This window comes from Schistocerca piceifrons, chromosome X (genome assembly GCF_021461385.2).
Source record: "Schistocerca piceifrons isolate TAMUIC-IGC-003096 chromosome X, iqSchPice1.1, whole genome shotgun sequence".
NCBI lineage: Eukaryota > Metazoa > Arthropoda > Insecta > Orthoptera > Acrididae > Schistocerca > Schistocerca piceifrons.
Window position 1 is genome coordinate 236,269,256 of NC_060149.1, and position 22,275 is coordinate 236,291,530.

Here is a 22,275-nt window from a genome sequence, read left to right on the forward strand (position 1 = left end):
TCCCTGTCATTTTTATGATATTCTTTGAGTCAAACCTTTTCTTTTGTGGTGGTTGTTCAGCTGTATCATCTTGATAAACTCCAACATTTTAGTTTAAGGCCTTTTGACAAAACATAAGCTCGCTTAAGAGAGCTTCAGCCTTAAATTTCCAGCTGTTCAAGTTTGTGCCATCAAAGAAAAGTATCCTATATTTTTTTTTTCATTTCCTGTATCATTGTTGTACGTTACACACATCAAATAACATTTGGCTTTCCAAAAGCTCCATAATCTGCTCTGAGAACTAGATTTTTGAACTTAGCACATTCCCATACAAAAATGGAGACCCTAGTCTGACAAGTACTAATTTTTTATTTCAAAACCATATTCACAGATCAACACAACAGGAGAATAACTGATAAATGTACCAAAAAGAAAAAGAAACATATACAGAGACTGTTCATTATAAAACAGTTATGAATCTTTTCAATGTATATAATCTGTTAATCACTTTTTCTGTACATAAAAGATGCTGTGTAAAAAACGTATTGCAGCACTTATACTCTTAAGGATTAGTCTACTCTTAAGGATTAGTTAATACTATTGAGCCACAGCACACATGAATGATACTGAATATGTCCTGAATATTATATTTGCATTAATAACAGAAATCCCTTTTTGATAGGTTCTTCCTTTTCAGGAAATGTTTTCAAAAATACATTAATAATTAATTGTGAGTAAATTTGCTTGTAAATTGCAGATTTCATTTGTTATTATGTTTGTTTCTCTGTGTAAAAATTTCAAATTTTCCTTGTTTCAGAACCAAAGTGGAATATATTATGACGTTGAATATGAACCAGAGGACATCTACAGCACAAAACATCCTCCTACTTCTATTCCTCTCAGCACATACAGAATGGGTCATCTGCCTTATTATCAGAAATAGCTGATGTAAGGGAAAGGAAACAAACCTGATATCAACATGCTGATTTCCAGCCATGATATGCTGCTATGTGTAGAGTTTAATCTGCACTATAAGCTATGGAACATTATTCATCAGTCTACAGACTGATACTGTCCTTCAGTATTATTGTACATTCACTTTTGTAAAAATATTTCATTTCTATGTGTAATTATGTAATAGATGTTGAAAACTGTCTATTATAATGTTATGGTGTTAATGAGACTGTGTAAGCTGTGTAATGAAATTATATATGTAAGTTAATAAATCTGTATTTAACAATACAAACACCATGATCAAGATCTTGGTAACAGTAAAGAATCAGTGCCTTTCTGCTCCATCTTCTGAGTATTGACTAATGAATGCATGTTTCCAATGAAAAGAGCTATAAATATTGGAGTGGGGAGGCTTCTAATTCTGTCTTGTAATTAAGTGCAAACATGTTCATAGCTGCAAAACACGTCTCAGAAAGGCTGCAGAAAATATATTACTGGTAAAATTATATGCACTGAAAAATTTGTTTCTGATGCATATTGTTTTAGTTCAAAAATAATTTTGCTGTGTTTCAGGCAGCTGTTAGCTGTCATAATGTACTTTCCACTGAAGATATTTCCTTCTGATTTTTGAATGGTCATGTTGTATTATGATTCATATACCAGATACAATCTGCACATTACTTACCACATCATTACCCCATGTTCAAATTTTTCCATATGTAGGCAACAAGAGTCTCAGTCGATTTTTGTAATTGGTGTTCATTTTATAATTTTTGTGACATATCACCTATTTATAGCTAATGAGCAATCCAACTGTCATCATTCTCACAGTCATTTCAGCAGAAGTTAAGCCTGATTTGGCCTGTAGTGATACAATGAACAAACCCATAGGGGTCAATTCATTCTGGAGAATTGTTTAAAGACACTGTCAAATGCAGCTGAGTGTTGGAGAAGAGTGATATATTTGATAATATTGTATGCTTGAAGTTACAAATGTCTGTTGTATTATATATATTATAGCTGAATGTTCGTGTATGTGTACAAACATGTGAGTGAAACTGAGTAAACTTATTTGTACTTAAAAAATAAACTGAGTAACATTATTTCCTTAGTCATCATCCATAAACTCTGCTTTAAGCTTTCAGTATTAATTTTTGTGTATGATGTTTGTTTCCATATCTTTTATCCAATAAAATTGTGTTAAAGGTTATAAGAGTGTGGACAGTTTCCCATATATGCAACCATATAGGCCATATAGTGTTTTTGAGCATGGAAGTTATAAACAAAGCATGTGATTATGAGGTTGTATTATAATGGTTATGAGTTTACACAGGAGAGCATAGTATTCATTTAGAGATTATGTAAATCTGGTCACATTTCCCATTTAAGCCTAATTTAAATGATGTAATGCTACTACTGAGAAACAGATTTTGTGTACACACATGCAGAGATAAAGTGAGGCATGTAAGGGACAGTACCTCTATGAATAGAGAAATAATTACATAACAAAGAAGAATGTTGCATGTGTAGTTACAAAACTTAACAGTTGATTTAGATCTGTGTTAGCTCAAAACAACAAAAATGAAGTAATCTTGATCAAACATTGCAGCACTATCATAAATGTATACTCAACAGCAACTCAGGCAGCAAAGGCAATGGAACTTTTGAAACTTTAATATATCAGCAGTGTGTGTATGTGTGTGTGTGTGTGTGTGTGTGTGTGTGTGTGTGTGTGTCTGTGTGTGTGTCCGTCCATCAACACTTGTAAACTCAGGTGCTATTATGCACAATTTTATATAAGACGGTTTAGGAAATATGCTAAATTTAAAGGAATAAACAATGTTATCAGTTAGTAACAACAATTTTATAAAAGTGAACTGGCTTGAGCTACCTATTACTTTAAAATGTCCCAAAATACATTAGCTGAACACAGAGTAGCTCTTATAGATATTTGACAGATCTATGATCTTAACAGTTTCTTATATTTAATAAAAATATTTACCAAGTTAACAGATATTACAAAACAATAAAATTATGAGTCATTCTCTCATTCAGTTTCCATTGTAACTGACATCAAAGAGAGGCATCACTTCATTAGGCATGGGATGCATTTTAGGAGAATAGAAAGATGCTGCATAAGCCAAATTTTTCTGCATCACTGGGAGTATTCGATCCAAGAGGTCAGTCAAGAGAAATTGTTGGCATAGTACTTACTTTGAGAGAGACAATGCTAACAGTGACCTGCTTGCTGCTTTGAATTCAAACAAATATGCAGTTGGTGAAGGCTGGTGAAGAATGGTCAAGGAAGAAGAAGAAGAAGAAGAAATTCAGTGTTCGTTGAAGCTGAAAACTGTGTAAAAAAACATTTTTGAGTATGTGAACTACCAACATAGATTCATTTGCTGTCTATGTTATACTTTATAATATTTATGATAATTATCACGGAAAGGAGTATCTGATGCTCAGCAAATTATTGGTTACCCTTAAGGAAAATGGCCTTTTCCAATAAAGTCGCACCTCATTATCACATTTCTGCACAATGTGTGGGCATTTCTGTGTCCACAAACTGTTAGTGGAGAGAGAAGGTGGTGATTCCAATTACTCAGGCAGATGTATGACATTTATGATATGGTGTGTCCTGATGCAACATAGGTCAATGCTTGCCACATTCACAAGTAGTGCTCTTCAGGTGACAAAAACAAATGCGGCAAGAGAGGCAGACTTATTATTTTACATGCAAGCACATCACAAGGTTTTCCCCAAACTATCTCCTGTTCTTTAAATTAAAGAATACAAGGAATTATCTTGAGAAATGAATCATGGTGTGTTTACTAAGTTATTAAAAAAAATTGGCTCTGAGCACTATGCGACTTAACTTCTGAGGTCATCAATGGCCTAGAACTTAGAACTAACTAAACCTAACTAACCTAAGGACATCACACACGTCCATGCCTGAGGCAGAATTCGAACCTGCAACCGTAGTGGTCGCTCGGTTCCAGACTGTAGCGCCTTGAACCGCATGGCCACCCCGGCCGGCAGTTATTCAAAAACTCACTAATACTAAATCTTGGCAAACCATCAACAATGTTTTTGATCATGCTCCTTATCAATCTGTTGTTACTGACATCTATCATGACAAAGCAAAAGAAGGAGATGATCAGCTCCAGCATTGCAACATTGGAGGTCGTTAAATATCTCTCCCTAAATGATGGTTCACCAAATACAAAATCAAAGAACAGGCAAAAACATTGGGGCATACATTCATCAGGCTGCTACTTTGTCTTTGCCATTTCAACATAGCATAATTAGTATGGTCTAAAATTAAAGGTTATGCTTGAACATTTCACCCCATCTGCAGTGAATGCACTCACAAATGTAGCTATTAGGAAAGTCACATCTGAAGATAGGAAGAAAGCTGTCAATTATGTGCAGTACATTGTAGAAGAAGAGTGACACCATGAAGCTCTTTTGGAAAATCAAGAGGAAGATATGAATATTTTACTAAATAATGACAGTAACAGTGACTTTTCAGAAATCTGTGATATTGAGTGGAATTTGTCTTGTCACCATAGAAATGATTGGATTTTAATAAGGCCATTATCAGCCACTGTTTTTTGTAACGCTGTTCTTCTTGCTCCTAATACCAGAAGGCTTCAGCTAGATCAACTTTTTTTACTTAGAAACATATAGCCTTATCAGGAAATGTAGTAATAGATTAATTTTGAATGTAGAAATGACTTTCTCACAACAAAACTGAAAAGGCCATTGCTTAGTTCTTGATATGTGAGTGAAGCGTTATGTGTCACATATAACATAAATTGTTTATAATGTTAGAAATCTCTTGACAGAGATCCCAGCACTTCACACTTTTTTTAAAGATCAAGTTAGCTTCTGATTATTGATTGTGATGAGACAGTACAAAATTTGTCAAAACAGAAAGCAAGGAAAGCTACATAAGTATATTTACATTTTTATTCAACATAATTTTATAATTTTTGTTCAAATTTCTGCTATAACTTCTATGACACTAACACACTTCTATAGCTTTCACATAGAAAGGAGGAGGTTGTGGAGAGATTACATAAAAGAAGATGCAGTTAAGGAAGTTTACCTGCTCGTTATGGGAATATTCAACGTATGTACAATCATGTTGGTATCCCATCAGTCCCAGCTGTCTTTCCCGTGTTGTGTTTACATGTATCCCATGGTCAGTTTTTTTGATATGAACTTTTGATATTCATCCAATGATTGGAAGGAGGAACTGAAATAAAATCTGCAGTCATTTTTACAAAATGCAGTTTAGTATTTCAGTCTTTTCTTGGTCATCCTGCATTTTGGTACCATCATCATCATGAAGTGACTGGTAGATTGCTTTTATTAACTTACTCTCTGCCCCCTTAGCTGACTGGTCAGCACGTCTGATTGCCATGCAGTGGGTCCAAGTACAATTCCCTGCTGGGTCAGAGATTTTCTCTGCTCAGGGAATCGATGTTGTGTTGTCCTCATCATTCTTTTTATCATTATCAATACACACAAGTTGCTCAATGTGGCATCAACTAAAAAGGCTTGCAACTCAGTGGCTGAACTTGACTGGGTGGAGACTCCCAGCCATCAATGCCATATGATTGTTTCATTTAGTTAATTACTGACTCATTGTAAGTCCAAAACTTCATAGGATTTTTTGTCTAACCGGTAGATAGAATTTTACTTTTTAATTAATTTAAAGCTTCATGGATAGCTCCCCGTGTACCTATTTTGGCTTTGTTCAGTTTTTATTTGTCAACCAGACTTTGGTTTTGATTATTCTCTGCTGAAGTTCCCTTTATTTTTGGAGCAACATGACTGTTGAACTAAGGCGGGTCTCACAACTTTGCTTGGCATAAGCTGTCTGTGGTCATCAAACTTCTTTGTTCAAGGGCCAATACTGATACTGTGAGGAGGCACCATGGGACACATATATACTGGTCTCATTATTAAAACGTTTCTTTTCATATTTCTCATAGTGTGATGGTGGTTGTATTCAAACACCTGAGGCTACTATTTTAATACACTGACCTCATACTAAAGTAAATACAAATTGTGCGATATCTCATTTGGTCAGAGAGATCTCTCTTTGAAGGGTCACAGAAAATAATTATATTCACAGCTGTCCTTTGTGCCTAGCTGATAGGTAAATACGTTATACGTAATTGTTTTGCTGGCAGCATAATTTGAAGGTGATTAAGGCTGAACGACTTGCTGTTCAATCTCATTTGCTGTTCACGAGAATCATGTTAGCAGCAGTGCTATTATAGACTAAAAAATGGACCTTTATGCTACTTTCAAAGTAAAGGGTTCAACATGAGTCTGTCCTTCACTAAATGAGTGTACTGGTGTTCAAAAGTGCAAAGAGTTGCCAAAGAGATAATACACGGACATTTTCATGGAACATCAAAATCGAGTGTATTTACTGTATTTGCAGCTATTTGTTGTATTCTCTTCATACTGGTTCATACGGAATGATTAAGTTACTTTCTTTTACCTCCAACAGGCTCCCATTCAATAACATATTTGCTGCTATGACTTCGTATTGGAAGCTATATGAAACTCAATGACGTTTGTTCGTCCCAACGATCAGTTGCATCAAATAATAAAATCCATGAATTCATCAGTACTGCACTATGCAGAATGCCTCTGTAGCATTAATGCTGACTGGTTACATATTATGAATCAGAGCACTGTTTGGCACATTTTTTATGACTGATGATGTAGTTTATATTACTATGTGACAACAGTAACGAATTTGTGGATTTTATTATTTAACACAGTTCATTTTATAACACCCAATATGATGCAATTGTTTTACAAACCTGATGATATTCCTTGGACCAAAACTAGTTGATCAACAAAGAATATTTATCACTAACTTTTGGCGGTAAAGGTTCACATTTTTCAAACTGTGGGGAGAGCTGGATTCAGCTGCAATAATATGTAGCCTAACCGCAATCGTATTTCCTTATTCATTCTTAGACTGGTTGCCAGAATATCAGTCTTGTTGCTAACAGACCAGACGTACTTGCATGAATTACTGATGTGTTTCTCTACATGTAACGCAATCTTTCCATGCTCGGCTGAAACAGTCACTGAGCATGTGATGATACTCATGGAAGGTGATACATGTGTTTTGATCTTCTTTGGATACCTTTTCCTTAAAATGTAATTTGAACACAGTTTTAGTATTGATCCATGAGGTTCTGGGAATGCAGCCAAACCACTTCGCCTCCTGTGGTGTTTCGGCTGTGATCGTCTAGCCATCTTCAGACTGAACCCGTGCGCGCGCACGCGCACACACACACACACACACACACACACACACACACACAGATATATTGATTGTTACCGAATTTTTACTCTGCAGTGGAGTGTGTGCTGATTAAACTTATTGGCAGATTAAGACCGTAAGAAAGGATCAAATAAGTCTTTTTACAGTTGTAGAAGATGCTGGGAGGGCGTGACTCCTTGTATGGCCTCTTATAAGGTTACTAATTTTTGCCTACTGAGGTCAGGGGATGTTGGAGGCCGAAGTACAGGTTCTGCTTGACCTATGCATCTTGGATCGTATTGGCGCATTCACCGTTGTCTTACATCAGTACAAACATGTGCCGGTTCTCTATTATGTGTGTAACAGTAGTCCTCAAACTTATTTTCTCAAGAGCCATTACTAACATTGCAGAGTGGTGTCTCGAACTGCAAATTTAAGGATGTTATTATTAATTAGTAACCCACATAAATTAGTAGGTATGTAATTGTTATGAGGCCCCAATAGACTAACTTAGCTGCTGCTGCCCCCCCCCCCCCCCCAAGTACTGAGCACTTAGTGTCGGCTGTTCTCTGCTTCAGATTGCTGCACCACTCAGCGACCCTAAAGCTGTGACATTGTTAAGTACCTGACGATGTGTTGATGAGTTGTCTGTGTTAGCGGATGATTGATTAATAATAGCAACTACACTTATATTTAAATGCATTATACAATAGGATGCACGATCACAAATATTTACTAGATGTTGCTGAGTGACATTCGTCTTCTACCCGCTGCTTTGTACTACAGCAGCCTTAATTTAATTTCATACTCTTTGCTACAAATATGTACCGTGTTTGATGATGACCGTCTCTAATGCACCCTCACGGATCCATATTAATTCCGTTCGGAATTCATACCATAGCAGCTGATCAGTTCGAGGCACACGCGCCCTTGAGTTGTCAGCACTGGAAGACAAACAAGAAAACCTTCCCCCTATGAAACCCTTTACCCTGCAATGACAAATCCATCTGCCCCTGCACCCAGTTTCGTCTCTGAGGTGCCCAGTCAACTTTTCTCACTCCTACTATATTTCCTGCAGTATATATATTTTTGGAAATAGACATACGGCCGGGAGAGCGGTGTGCTCACCACATGCCCCTCCATATCCGCATCCAGTGACGCCTGTGGGCTGAGGATGACACGGCGGCCAGTCGGTACCTTTGGGACTTCATAGCCGGTGCGGGAGAAGTTTAGTTTAGTTTTAAGTACTATTTTTTAACGGTGAATTTAAGAATTAAAGTTATTTAATTAATGTGTCTTGCGATGAATTTTTTAGGCTTTCTCGTCCATATTTGCACCTATTCAAATGCGTACAATCTATATTACGTCTTCTAAATGCAGAATCTTTGACTATCATGCGAGACAGGAGTCTCATTATAGTGGGATAGACTGTTGGGGATAAAAACAGAAAAAATTACCTGCTAGCCAACGAAAGGGACGCACTGCATTAGCACCTGCAGCGGTGCACCGATAGTTTTAATAGAGTGCATGCCGGTCGGATGGCAACTATGCAGCGCAAGTATGCTACACTGCAAGATGGGATTGGCCCAATCAGATATCGGCAACATGTCCTCTTAACTGTCAAGTGCAATATAATATTAAGTGCACTGCAGTTGCAATTAACATCTACAACGCGTTCGGTAAACTTATGTCCGTGCTAATCCATTTACGCGATGATAAATGTATCGAGAAAACTTGAAATAAAACGTCGTCCTCACAAGTCTCTGTAATTTGAAGAGCGAAAATTGCACTTTTATAATTATTGGTCACTTTTGTTACTGACTGATCGCTACATGTCGGTACTATTCTGAACATTTCTTGTCGATTGTGATCTGTTTTACATTGCTGCCAGTCTGAGCAGTCGAACAGTTGTGACACTATCGTTACGTGGTGAAGTGGTGTTGATTTCACCATGTGTGCGGATGACTTGGATTAATACAAATATCTGTCCTTATAAGTTTGATAAACTAAATACTAGTTTTCTTCTACTCACTGAACTGTATTACAACAGCCTTAAATAATTTGATGTTATTTGCTACAGGAAAGTTTAAGTGCTCGTTTTCCCCACGCGCCGTTCCGGAGTGGAACGGTAGGGAGACAGCATGTGTAACGCACATTAATTAATCCGTGTTACGTCCGTGTCAAAATTTATACAATAGTAGCTGGTCGATACGAGCCGCGCATGCCCGTGAGTTGCGAGACTAATAGAACAACATTCTCTGTCTCACATCCCGTAATACCGCAGTGACCATGCGAGTGACTCCTCTTCCTCCGGGGAAGGGGAGCAATTTTACTTAGCTGGCGGTCGAATTCACCAGCGTCAATTAAAATTAGGTCTAAGCACGTCTTAAAATATTACTGTCTCTGTAAGTATGTTTGATAGTGAGCAGGAAAACTGCACTCTTAAGAAGCTCTTAACGTTAGTTTTTTATTTTATTTTATTTTTTTTAATTGTGCTGTGGACGAGTGGTTCTAGGCGCTTCAGTCCGGAACCGCACTGCTGCTACGGTCGCAGGTACGAATCCTGCCTCGGGCATGGATATGTGTGATTTCCTTAGGTTAGTTAGGTTTAAGTAGTTCTAAGTCTAGGGGACTGATGACCTCAGATGTTAAGTCCCGTAGTGCTTAGAGCCATTTGAACCATTTTTTGTTCGCTGCTGAGTACATACTGTTATAAAATACGGCTGAGAACCGCGGTCCGCACGAATACTTAATTCAGGCTGCATGCGGCCAGCGGGTCGCAGTTTTACGACTACCGATCTAAGGCGTTCGTACAGTTCTGTTGAATTTTGTTCGTTTTTTCTCATTACTCAATGTTCTTACTCAGAGAGATGAATGTCTGATGAGGCAGCTCACGTAATCTGAAATCTGTTTTTTGTCACACTTACATATCTTTCTTAACATTTCTATTAACACCCAATGTTAGCAATGATCTCTGATACCTTCCTCTACATGAACTAACTCAACATGTTTGGTCTGTTTGTAACCAGGAGATCTAAGAAATTATCCCCACGGCCTATTTCAGTGACTAATTGCTCAAGGTAAATTGTACAAAAAGCATTTAGAACAAAATCACACGACTCTCTCTATACCTACTACCCACCCTAATCACTTCCATTCAGTAGCTGTTGAGTTGAAATCTCTCACTAATACTGTAATACGTTCAAGAAATAAACATGCAACCTTTTCCAAATTTAAGTTTTTGAGGACAGCCACAAATCACACACTCAGTACTTTTATTGTCCAGTTTCACTCGCAAGGGAAGGCCACGACGCTGGTATCAGATTTATTTAAAACTCTGTAAACCTTTAGTAGGCCATTGAAACAACATAATGTGCAAGTTGTCAAGATGCACTACTGTGGCAATTCCGAGAAAATCAGGAGAGAAGTTTCACCCGTCTCTTATGTGGCTTATGTATCTCTGAATAGGTGACTGACATCGTCAGGTGAGGACATCGAAAAAGTTCAAAGAAGGGCTGCTCGTTTTATATTATTGCGAAATAGGGGAACTAGTGCCACAGACATGATACGTGAATTGGTGTGGCAATCATTTAAACAAATGCGTCTTTCGATGCGACGAGATCTTCTCACGAAATTCCAATCACAAGTTTTCTCCTCCGATTGCGAAAACATTCTGTTGGCACCCAGCTACATAGGGAGAAATGACCATCACGATAAAATAAGAGAAATCAGGGCTAGCACAGAAAAGTTTAAGTGCTCGTTTTCCCCACGCGCCGTTTGAGAGTGGAACGGTAGAGAGACTGCATGAAGGTGGTTCATTGAACCCTCTGCGAGCCACTTTATTGTGCATACCAGAGTTGTCACGTAGACGCAGACGTAGGCGGTAGAGTTCATGGTGGTTAAGTGGAAGCCGGCACAGTAGTTCAGCGAGTTCGGTCAGAGGATCAGCTGCACTCTGTAATAAAAATCTGAGTGAAGGAATCAACGATGAACTAATTTTTAATCTATAATGTCGGCAGGGAGAGAAATTTTTCAAAATGTCACCGAGGTGTATTTTCCCTTGGAAATGAACATTCCCTATAAATGACGCGAAACTGTATTCATTCGATGTAGTAGATGTCATTTCAATTTATGTCTTCCATGTCTGTATGACAAATGCCATCCTGCAACGTTTCATGTCGAGAGCACATCCGACGAGTAATTGTACGTTACTCTTGTGGTCTGGCACTGTGATTTACTATATTACTGAAAAACGTCATTCACATAATTATTTATCGAGATTTTATTTGAGTTTTGCAAGCCTGTCCCTCGTCCATAAAAATTGAATTAAAAATAGTAAGTAGACAAATAACATGAAATTCACTAAAACTTCATGAAAATGTGCGTGTTTTTTTTTCGTTATATTACCCCTTCAATGTCATATAAATTAACTAATGTGACCAGTGATGAAGAAATATTGACTGAAAAATGTATGTTACCAAGATTCTAACCGTCGCCTTTTCCACGACCCTCTTCCTATGCGCAATCGCTAACCACTTTTTTTTCGTGGACCTATCTTTTTAGTTAGCTAACTTCAATCACCAAAAATTAGTTCTGTCCTTACTTGGCTCCGCCACTTAAAATCTACAAAGAAAAAAAAGGAAATGAACCATCCCTCTTTAGGCGTTGCCCCTAACTATTCACAAAAACCACTTGCCCAGAATGACTTCTTACAGCCTGCATCATCGCACAGATTCATCAGTTACGTAATGGGTGCGTAACACGTCTCCTGCGATTTTCTCGAAATTGGCGTAGTAGTGCAACTTACTGCTTGCACGTTATGTTGTTTTAATGGCCTACTAGGTGTACAAAGTTTGAAGTAAATCCGTGATCTCAACGTCGTGGCCTCTCCTTGACAGTTTAATCAACCATCTACCTTGAACTGTACACTCCACAGTTTCTGTTGATGCTCTTGTTAAACTGAGTGTAACCGGTCAATAAAAAGTACTGAGTGCAACTTGTGGCTGTTCCGAAAAATTTAATCTCAACAGTCACTAATTCCCCAGCAGGCAATGCTTGTTCTCAATAAATTTTCCAAGTTTTCCCTGAAATATTTCGTCTCTACATTGAGGTAGGGAGTCTATAGGAGTAACCTATTACCATATTTGATCCATCTTTAATACTTATCTTCAGCCAAATTATTTTGTATACACAGTCTGTACTAATTACACGCAAGATGGCGCCGATAAGAAAGTGTAGTGATATTTCACTCTCGTTAAAAAGGAAAAAAATAAACAGTTATTCGTGTAGAGAATGTGAAAAGCGAGTGATCAGAGGTGTTTTAGGCGCAAAAGTGCAACTTCTGGTTACACGAAGAATGCGAAAAAGTTAATATGAAATTCATCAGTGATGATTTTTTCCTGGACATGCCACGGCTGTTTACGTCACGAAACGGACAATCTTTTTAAGTGCAGTGGATTCGAGAAACGAAATTATAAATCTACAACAAAGTGACATTGAAACAATAAAAACAGATATATTGACTATAAAGAAAGAAAATGATAGATTAATGCGTAAAAATCTGTCCTATGTGTGCGAAATAAATCAAACGGAAAAGCAAGACCGGGAAAATACATGTGCGCCTACGAACCCTACAAACAACACAACCAGCGTTTCCGATGTCACGATAAACTCAACAAGCCAAAAACTTGTAGATAAATATAAATGGAGGATGAAGGCCTACAGTAAAAGAAAAGGCTGCAGTTATGCAAGGGGATGTAAATGAGTTTCTAATAATTTGCGATTCGTTGCTGAAAAATATCGCTGTCCCAACTGCAAAATCGACGTCAGATCGAGAATTAGAATGCAACAACTTGGTAAACATATTAAAAATATGGTAAATTCAAAACAAACGAATACAAAACCCGATTCTTAAACCAAGACTAATTACAGTGCTGTCTTAATAAACATTGGAACAAATTTAAGAAGCAGCAGCGAAGAAGAAATAATTAACGAAACACGAAATATGATTCGTTCGGCAAGAAGTATCTGTAAGGGATTCCGGCGGTACTTAGCGGAGTCATTAAAAGGTCAGTGAGTGCAAATATACCTCTAAAGTAAATTATGCTGTCAAAGAACAGTGTTATCATCTTGGGGCAGTTTTCATAGACCCAAACAAATTTCTATGTGAAAACTGTCTGGGGAAGGATGGCATGCGTTTAAACAGAATAGGATCTGTAACAGTTTACAGATGTCTGCAAATTAATCAGAAGCAAGGGAAACTTAATATGGCCTGATGGGGATGAAAAATCAGTTGCTGCAGCTGAAAAAATATATAAGCACCACACAAAAAAGGAGGCACTGCAGAATATGCTCTCAGAACGCAGCCCAAAACACGTAAGACAGCAAAAGGAAAGTTGCATAAAAGCACTACATCAGAAATCCAATATATTGGTAACAAGAAACTGGAAGCAGAAGTAGTCCTAGGTGACATACAACCAGACATACTATGTATCAGTGAACATGGTCTAACTGAAGGTCAGATCGTTAACTTGACAATAAAGGTCTATATCTTACCCAGTTACTTCTGTAGATCTAAACATGAAGGTGATGGAGCTTCCATATCTAATAAACGAGTTAAGCCCCTAAAAACTGCAAACAGTAAAGGTGTGGGATTACTCACAGCTAGAGAAAAAGACTTTGAAATTACAAGTGTTGTGATGTAGTGACTGATGATTTTAGATTGTTTTGTGTGTACAGATCACCAAGTGGCAAGATTAACATATTTCTGAAAAAAATTGGTAACTTACTAAGAAAGAATATGAGGAAAAACATCGTTATATGTGGAGACTCCAAAACTGATATGGGAAAACAATTGAAACCAAGACAAGATTTTGAAGAATTGTTAATCCAATACAATATTAAGACGCCAATATCCGCACTAACAAGAGTGACTTCTCAAAGTCAGACAGTTATTGCCAACATCATTACCAATATCAGTAGGTGTAGCTATGAGATATATGTAGTACAAACAGAAATATCTGATCGTCATGGACAGCTGATCTGCTTCCACATTAATAAAGACATAATATAAGAACCAAAACAAACAACCAAAGTAATCAGGAACATCAGTGAGCAAAATATTAATATATTTAGAACAATATTCAGCAGGGAAACCTGGAATGAAACCCTACAGGTGCAGAAAGCAAATGAAAAGTATAATTCATTTGCTAAATTTTATGTAGCATTCGCCAAAGTAAAGAGACGAAAAAAGATGCGGGATCAGACAAAGTGGATAAGCAGTGACATAACAGAACTGCAAAGAAAGCTGCAGGATCTGAGATGGGGGGGGGGGGGGGGGGGTGAAGCTGAAATTACACAATGCTACGAAAAAAGTATAGAAAAATAGTAAGAGACGTAAAAGCAAGAGCAGTTAATGCCACCATGATGAACTCAAAAAACAGGCAGCTTGGAATTAATGGTGAACGAAATGAAAAAGCTTGATTGAGAAGATGAAAGAGATATCAGGTCAATGAAAATAGACAACATAGTGGTTACAGGCGGTAGAGAAATAGCTAACATACGAAATGATAACTATATAAATGTGATAGAGAACTTAAAATTTGAATGGAATAGTCCACTAAAGAAGGTTAGTTATCAAAAAAGCAAACAGAACCATATTCTTGAAACCAGTCACAGAAGATGAATTGAAGAAAACTACACAAAAGCTGAAGTCTGAGGAATCAGCTCGTGATGACGAAATATCTAATCATAAAATAAAACAAGCAAGTGAGGAAATAATCTCACAAATGCTGGATATGGCAAACAGGTCTTTTAGAGAGAGAATATTTCCAGATAAACTGGTACCAGTGTACAAGAAAGGGGATAAGAATGACCCCAACAACTACAGGCCAGTTTAAATGATACCAGGTTCCTCATAAATCCTGGATATACTTATGTATAACAGATAAGTTGATTATCTGGACAAATACAACATTGTTATATCTTCACAGAATGGTTTCAGAAAGAGTAAATCTACAGAATCAGCGATTGCTAGACTGACAGAATATATTATAGAGTCCTTAGACGAAAATCAAGTTGTATCTGCAATGTTTCTGGATTTCTCCTGAAATACTGATAAGAAAGTTGGAAAACTATGGTATCCGAAGGCAAGCAGGCGTGTGGGTAGAATTATACTCTTGCAACAGGAAACAATATGTACCAATAGGGAATGCATATCAGTCAGAAACCAAAGCCATCAAATATGGGGTGCCGCAAGGATCCCCAATCGGGCCATTGCTGTTTAATCTGCTTGTTAATGACATAGGTGTTGAAGAGAGAGAGAAGAAAATATTGTATGCAGATAACATGACAATACTGAACAGTGATCAAAATGTGGTACAGCTTGAGAGAAGAGCACACTTGTCTGCAAACACCACAGCTCAGTGGCTCCTTGAAAATGGACTTGTTATAAACCTAAAAAAAGATTATGTATGCAGTGTTTAGAAATAAAGAGAAGGCTGTGCACATGGGTTAGAGGTGGATGAAATGAGACTGGAAGAAGCATAATACGCTAGACTCTTAGGTATTACTGTGGATAACGAACTGAAATGGAAACAACATATTAATTCTGGCTGTAATAAACTCATCTCCGTCATATTCATAATGAGGCAGCTATCACAGTATACAAACAGCTTCTGTGCAGTATACCAAGGACACTTCGAACCATACCTGTAGTATGGAGTGATAGTGTTGGGAAAATGAAACATTCAAGAAATAAAAAGGTGTTCACATTACAAAGAAAAAGCAATCAGGAGCATATTAAGAATAAAATGTCCAATGTAGCTTTGGACGAAACATCAGGGATAGAAGAGTTCCATGGACCATGGTCATACAACCCGGAAGAATTCTCGGCAGTTGTTACTTATAATCAGTGGTGTTAGAATGTAAGAATAATGATTAGGAAGTATGTGATAATAAATGTCTTTTATTTTTGACGTGTCATGTATTACATGTACACTCACTGTACGCTATGTAATCCTATCAAATAAAATCCAATTCAATTCAATTCAAGATTATCACACTAGATATTGACATATTATTTACAGCTATAAACATCCCTCCACCACCTGGATCAAACCCATTTTGTAATTTACATTCCAGTCAGAAAAAAAATGTCAGTGCTGTTTACTTCCAGTTTAACCCAGCTTTCTATTGCTAGTACTGGCATTACGAATATCAGAGTTTATAAGCAAGACTTTCTTGAGACCTCCCCATGGACCCTCCAGCAATTATCCGATTCTCTCATCTGAAATAATTCAGTAGTAAACGGGGTTAAATGCTCTCCTATTCAAAACCAGTAACTAATTTTTTATTGTGGCCGAGGAGTGGTTACTCTTTCACAAGAATCCATGTGTGTACACCATACATATTTGGCTACCATTGTAACCACTTCCTGTCTTTAGAGTGAATATAAGCTGTTGGGGGAGGGGAGGTTCTATAGGTTTCCATTTTATAGTGGATGTTGAGAAATCCTCCTCTAACGCATTAAAGAATCATCTGACCTCTTATTTAAGCCCTGAACTCAGCTACAAACCAGACGACCATGATCAGTTTTAGAAAGAATGCTGCACAGTGCTAACTCAGCTTACAATTCAAATGCAAAATGCAAAGTTATCTGATTTTACCAATTCAGCCAGCTACTTGTAAGAATCAAGAATGGCCTCCGATTCCAGATGTTGGGCATTATTCGTGCCAGTGTGAGCCATGATTTGCAGTCAGCTGCACCCTGTACATTCAGCCTTCTCCAGATCTTAGATTACACCCCCCCTTCCCAAACCAATAAATATATCAAGTAGGCAACTGCCTTTCTTCGAGGTCTGTCTGCTATTTCCCTGAGGAATTCCATCACAAACCTAATGCTGAAGGTCTCAGTGACTAGCAACCATATCTCTTTGTTGTCCGGAGCTTCCAAGGTAATCGCCCTCAGTCCCAACGCTCAAACGTATTCTCAGCAATAGGTATGACTTCAAATTTGGTTTTAAGGCGTAACGGAATAGTTATGGAGCCAGGACCCACTTTCACTTTCTACCCAGAGATTCACAATACTGTCACGTTTCATCATTCACATTGATTCATAGCAATGAACAGTCCTATCCCACTATCATACGTTTTCAAGATACTACACCCTACTAAAAAGCAGAGCAATATATTAAATCAAAAGGGAACTAGCATTGTTTGTGTGAAATCAACAAATTTCTGAAAATACATGAGTCATAATGGATATACAACAAGAGTGATGCACCCAAAAGGAATTGATGGATTGGATTATTGTTGAGTTATGAAAGGGATTTGAGTGAAAAATGGTCAGGTGTAAGATGTCAACTGTTAGATAGCTATTCTAGCATAAGAGCTTTTCTTGTATGGGCACAAAGATTATATGTGGGAAAATGAAATATTGGCGTGACGTCCAGGCCATTACTGAGACTCGTGGAGGAAGTGTGGTAAACAGTTCACTATATCAGCACTATTACTTCTTAAATTTTCAGTCATCTCATGTTATGGCTATTTATAATAGATTCTAACTATCCAATACTTGATATTACATTTAGCTCTTCAGCACTGACTAATATTTCTCTTTACGGCAGCGGCAGAAGAGGTATAAATTACTAAAAGCATCTTCAGAGGTATGAGACATATTTAGGTTATTTGAAGGATTGAACACCGTGTGTTGAAACTTAAATGAGGGGTTATCTCTCTATCTGTCAGAAAAGTCACTGATCGTAGTAACTGATGGAAAGTCATCGAGTAAAACAAGTAATGTCTGGGGTTCGTCAGGGAAGTGCTATACGCCCTCTGCTGCTCGTGATCTACATACATGACATACGAGACAATCTGAGCTGCCTACTTGGATTGTTTGCTGATGATGCTGTCGTTTGCCATATTTTAAAATTGTTAGATCAATAAAACCAATCGCAAAATGATTTAGACAAGATATCGGTATGGGCGAAAAGTGGCAATTGACTCTAAATAATGAAAACTGTGAAGTTATCCACATGAGTACTGAAAGACACCTGCTAGATTTCGGTTACATGATAAATTACACAGATCCAAAGATTCTAAACTCAACTAAGTACTTAAGGATTACGATTGCAAATAGCTTTAGCTGGAATGATCACCTAGATAATGTTGTAGGTAAGCAGACCGAAGACTGCGAGTTACTGACAGAACACTTTGAAAATGCAACATATCTACTAAGAAGACTGTTTACACTACGCTTGTGCGCCCTCTGCTGGAGCATTATCACTGCGCGGTGTGGGACCCGCATCAGATGAGGCTGGTGGAGAACATGGAAATAGTTCAAAGAAGGGCAGTTCGTTTCGTATTATCACGAAATAGGGGAAAGGGTGCCAAGGACATGATACGTGACCTGGGGTGGCAATCATTAAAATAACGGCGTTTTTCGTTGCGACAGAATCTTATTGTGAAATTTCAGTCAACAACTTTCTCCTCCGATTGCGAAAGTTGCGCTCACCCATGTAGGGAGAAATGATTATCATGATAAAAAAAGATAAATCAGAGCTCGCATAGAAAGCTCGTTTTCTCCTGCTCTCCGTTCAAGTGTGGAACGGTAGAGAAATACCTCAAAGCTGGTTCAGTGAACCCTCTGCCTGGAATTTAATTGTGAATTACAGAATAATCAAGTAGATATTATGTGGATCTGGCATATGCTTTTAGTTTACTACAGTATGTCATTTTCAGTGTGAATTCGTGCAGAGCTTACCTTGTACTTGCAGTTTACTTCACTTTTATTTAGAATCAAATAACAGTTGCAAATTAGTTTTTTCCTCTTTATTTCAGTCAACTTGAGCCATTTTGTGTGTACAAATGGAAGAAAATAGTAAGCTTAAAAATATCTTAAAGCACTAGCGTTGGGGGAGTTCTCAGTCATGCTATGAAACACTACTGTATGCTGACAGCTTGCCAACAAGCTTCAAAACATTGCAAACATCCAATCATTTTCATTTTATACATCACTGGAGTTTTCTGGTTTATAAATGTCCAGAGCAGTTACTGTAAAATACTTACACAAATAGTCTTAATCTTTAAGCCACATTTACTGCATAAAACAGTTTTGAATGTGAAGTGTCCATTACTTGCTGTTTTTATATACAGCTTAGAGACATTTGTTTTTATAGTAATGTTTCAAGAAGTCTTTCATGATTATACTTGCAAAGATGATAGAAAACCACAGTACAACATTGTCTACTTATTGAATAATGCGACTAGATTACAGATAAAAGTAAATTCAACTACTACATTTGAATACATACACATCATTCACAAACATTTTTATAGAAATAGTGAAGTATTTAGAAAATTCTAATATATATTTGATAGGTGTCTCATGTATGGTTAAGTATCAGAGAGTCATTGTAGGATGACTGACGCTATTCAAATGCCATATGAAAATCGTTTTGTGATCCAATGGAGTCATTATCAGAGTTTCAACTTTCATGTCCAGTGATTTGGAAAATCTTATATTTGCCGATGCTAAACAATATTGTTATAATAGCATTTGACATTCAAGCATGATAATAAACTTACGGTGCTGGATATAATAACAAGTACTAATCTTGGTGTGATATAGTTATTCACGCAACTGTGAATTTTTCAAATTATAATTTCTGTAAAAAATAAATAAATATTCATATCCAATAAAGTGTAGTAAAGGCTGAGGCCAGTATACCTTGTTGTCAGCTCTATTCATTTAAATGAATGTTGTTATATTGTCTGAAGTCATTGGCTACACATTAATGAATAAGCCATTTCATTATCTAAAACAATAATTTTTTCCAGATCTCTTCTCCAGCAGCTGATATAGTATTCTCAAAAGGGTAACACTGAAAGAAACAAATTTTGAAATAAAAAATACTTTCACCTGATGATTATATTTAAAGTAGCATTTATGAAGAAATTTTGTCAAGTACGTTATAATGATAAGAAATAATTGCTTCTATGTGATGAAGTAGGTTGGTCACAAAAGTACTGTATGTAATATAAGAAAGCAAGGAGACAATCCTATAGTTATTTCTGTAATGCAGTGTGATGAAGTGCTTTTCACATAGACTCAGAATTCTTTACTACAAATCAGTACTGGTCCAATGTTACTGGATATAAAATGCGAGAAACAGAAGATCAGGCCAGGTGCTAAATGATTTATGAATGTCAGGAAAGTAGAACTCATATGGGGTCATAGTTTTCAAATCTGAATGGTGTATATGTATTGAAGAAACTGGAAACTGACTGCAAACTGTACCTAATTGAAAGTGAAGGCTATGAAATAACAGATAGTATGCAGCAAATTATTGGTATTCATTCTTGTCAAATACACTGATCAGCCAAAACATAATGACCGCTGCTCACCGCGGTGGTGCTACAGGCACGTGACTTGGCAACAGAATTGGAGCAGACACGGACTTAGATCACCCTAGCGAAGATATGGGTTGCAAATGTGGAAATCCACTGTATAAGCGACTTTGACAAAGGAAGATTATTATTACGCTGATCCTGTGAACTAGTATCTCGGAAACAGTGAAGTTGATCGAATGTTCACATGCTACTGCCATGAGCATCTACGGAATGAGGTAGAAGGACAGTGAAACTACCAGTAGGCGCTAATTGGTTGGACTTTCACGACTCTTCGCAGAATGTAGGATAAATGGCGATCTGTGGCATCTCTGCCGAAAGAGCACAATGCTGGTGCACGCAAAAGTGTTTCGGAGCACACAGTTTATCGTACACTGTTGATCATGGAGCTCCGCAATGGTCCACCTCTACATGTTCACATTTTGACCAAACAATATCGTCAATTACGATTGCACTGGGCACGGGACCATCGGGATTCGACCGTCGATCAATGGAAAGGTGTCGGCTGTTCAAGTGAATCACAGTTTTGCTGCACTGGGTCGCAGGTCGTCTCCACAATCGCCGTCATCAAGGTAAACGGTGGCTCGTAGCTTGCAGCGCGCCAAGGATGTAGGCTGTTGGGAGCGGTATTATGCTATGGGAAACATTATCCTGGGCTTGCATGGGACATGTGGTGGTACTCGAAGACACGCCGATAGCTGCAAACTACCTGTATCTCTTCATGCTTGATGTCTTCCCCGACGACGAGGTCAGCTTTCAGCAGTATAATTATCCGTATCTAGGAGTCAGAACCATGCTACAGTAATTTAAACAGCATTATAGTGAGCTCACGCTGATGTCTCGGCCACCAAATTCGCTTGATGTAAATCCTATAGAACCCATCTGGGTCTATATCGGGCACCATCATCGCGTACGCAAATCAGCGGTCCGTTATTTACGAGAATTACGTGACCTGTGTGTAGATATCTAGCGCCATATACCACCACAAGCCTACCAACAAATCGTCGAATCCCTAGTACGCAGATTCTGTGATGTATTTCGCTCCAAAGACTGTCAAACAAGCTATTTCGCAGGTGGTCATAATGTTTTGGCTCATCAGCGTATGTTCTTCCACTCTTGTAACAATATTGCAACATATTTTGGCACCATAGCAGTTATGTCGAATATTATCAATTCTTCTAACGAATTTTATGTGGAAACATTCATTCGCATACTTTTAAAAATGTCAATGACATACTTCTTCTTACAATCCAAATTTAGTATCACATAATTAGTTAAACACACAATAAAATATTAATGGAGGAACTGTTTCACCAGAGCATGAGTCTAAGTGGCAACTTGTAAAGAACACAGTATCAAAAAATGAGAGCCAGATACATGTTGTTTGTATATGACAAACATATTTTGACTGCAGATTGCATGAGTTAGTAACGTAATTTCAGTGTTATACATGATCTAAAACAATGGATACTAGGGAAACCATTGTAGTAATGGTAAAGAATTTGATTGACAGAGCAAGTAAAAGATCAAGAAAGGTATCATTCCAGTATGAAATCAGTGAATATGAGCTTGGAATGATATTTTGTAAGTCATTCAAGAATAGATTATGAACTTTTCATGTTTAACAGATGACT

At 37.5% G+C, this 22,275-nt stretch overlaps 2 protein-coding genes across 3 annotated transcripts in view; one reads left to right on the top strand and one right to left on the bottom strand.

The window, feature by feature from the left end:
• The window catches only part of LOC124721235 (mucin-6-like), a 282,929-nt gene extending 280,900 nt beyond the window's left edge, over positions 1-2,029 (top strand). For both annotated transcript variants that reach the window (XM_047246092.1, XM_047246093.1), the window contains exon 15: positions 797-2,029. In XM_047246092.1, coding sequence (XP_047102048.1) covers positions 797-922 — 126 coding nt within the window. In that variant the 3' untranslated portion in view covers positions 923-2,029. The remainder of the gene's footprint in view (positions 1-796) is intronic.
• Positions 2,030-20,049: 18,020 nt separating this feature from the next.
• LOC124722284 (voltage-dependent calcium channel gamma-7 subunit-like) overlaps positions 20,050-22,275 on the bottom strand; it is a 183,629-nt gene continuing 181,403 nt past the window's right edge. The window contains exon 7 of the mRNA XM_047247470.1: positions 20,050-20,115. Within this exon, the coding sequence (XP_047103426.1) occupies positions 20,050-20,115 (66 nt within the window). The remainder of the gene's footprint in view (positions 20,116-22,275) is intronic.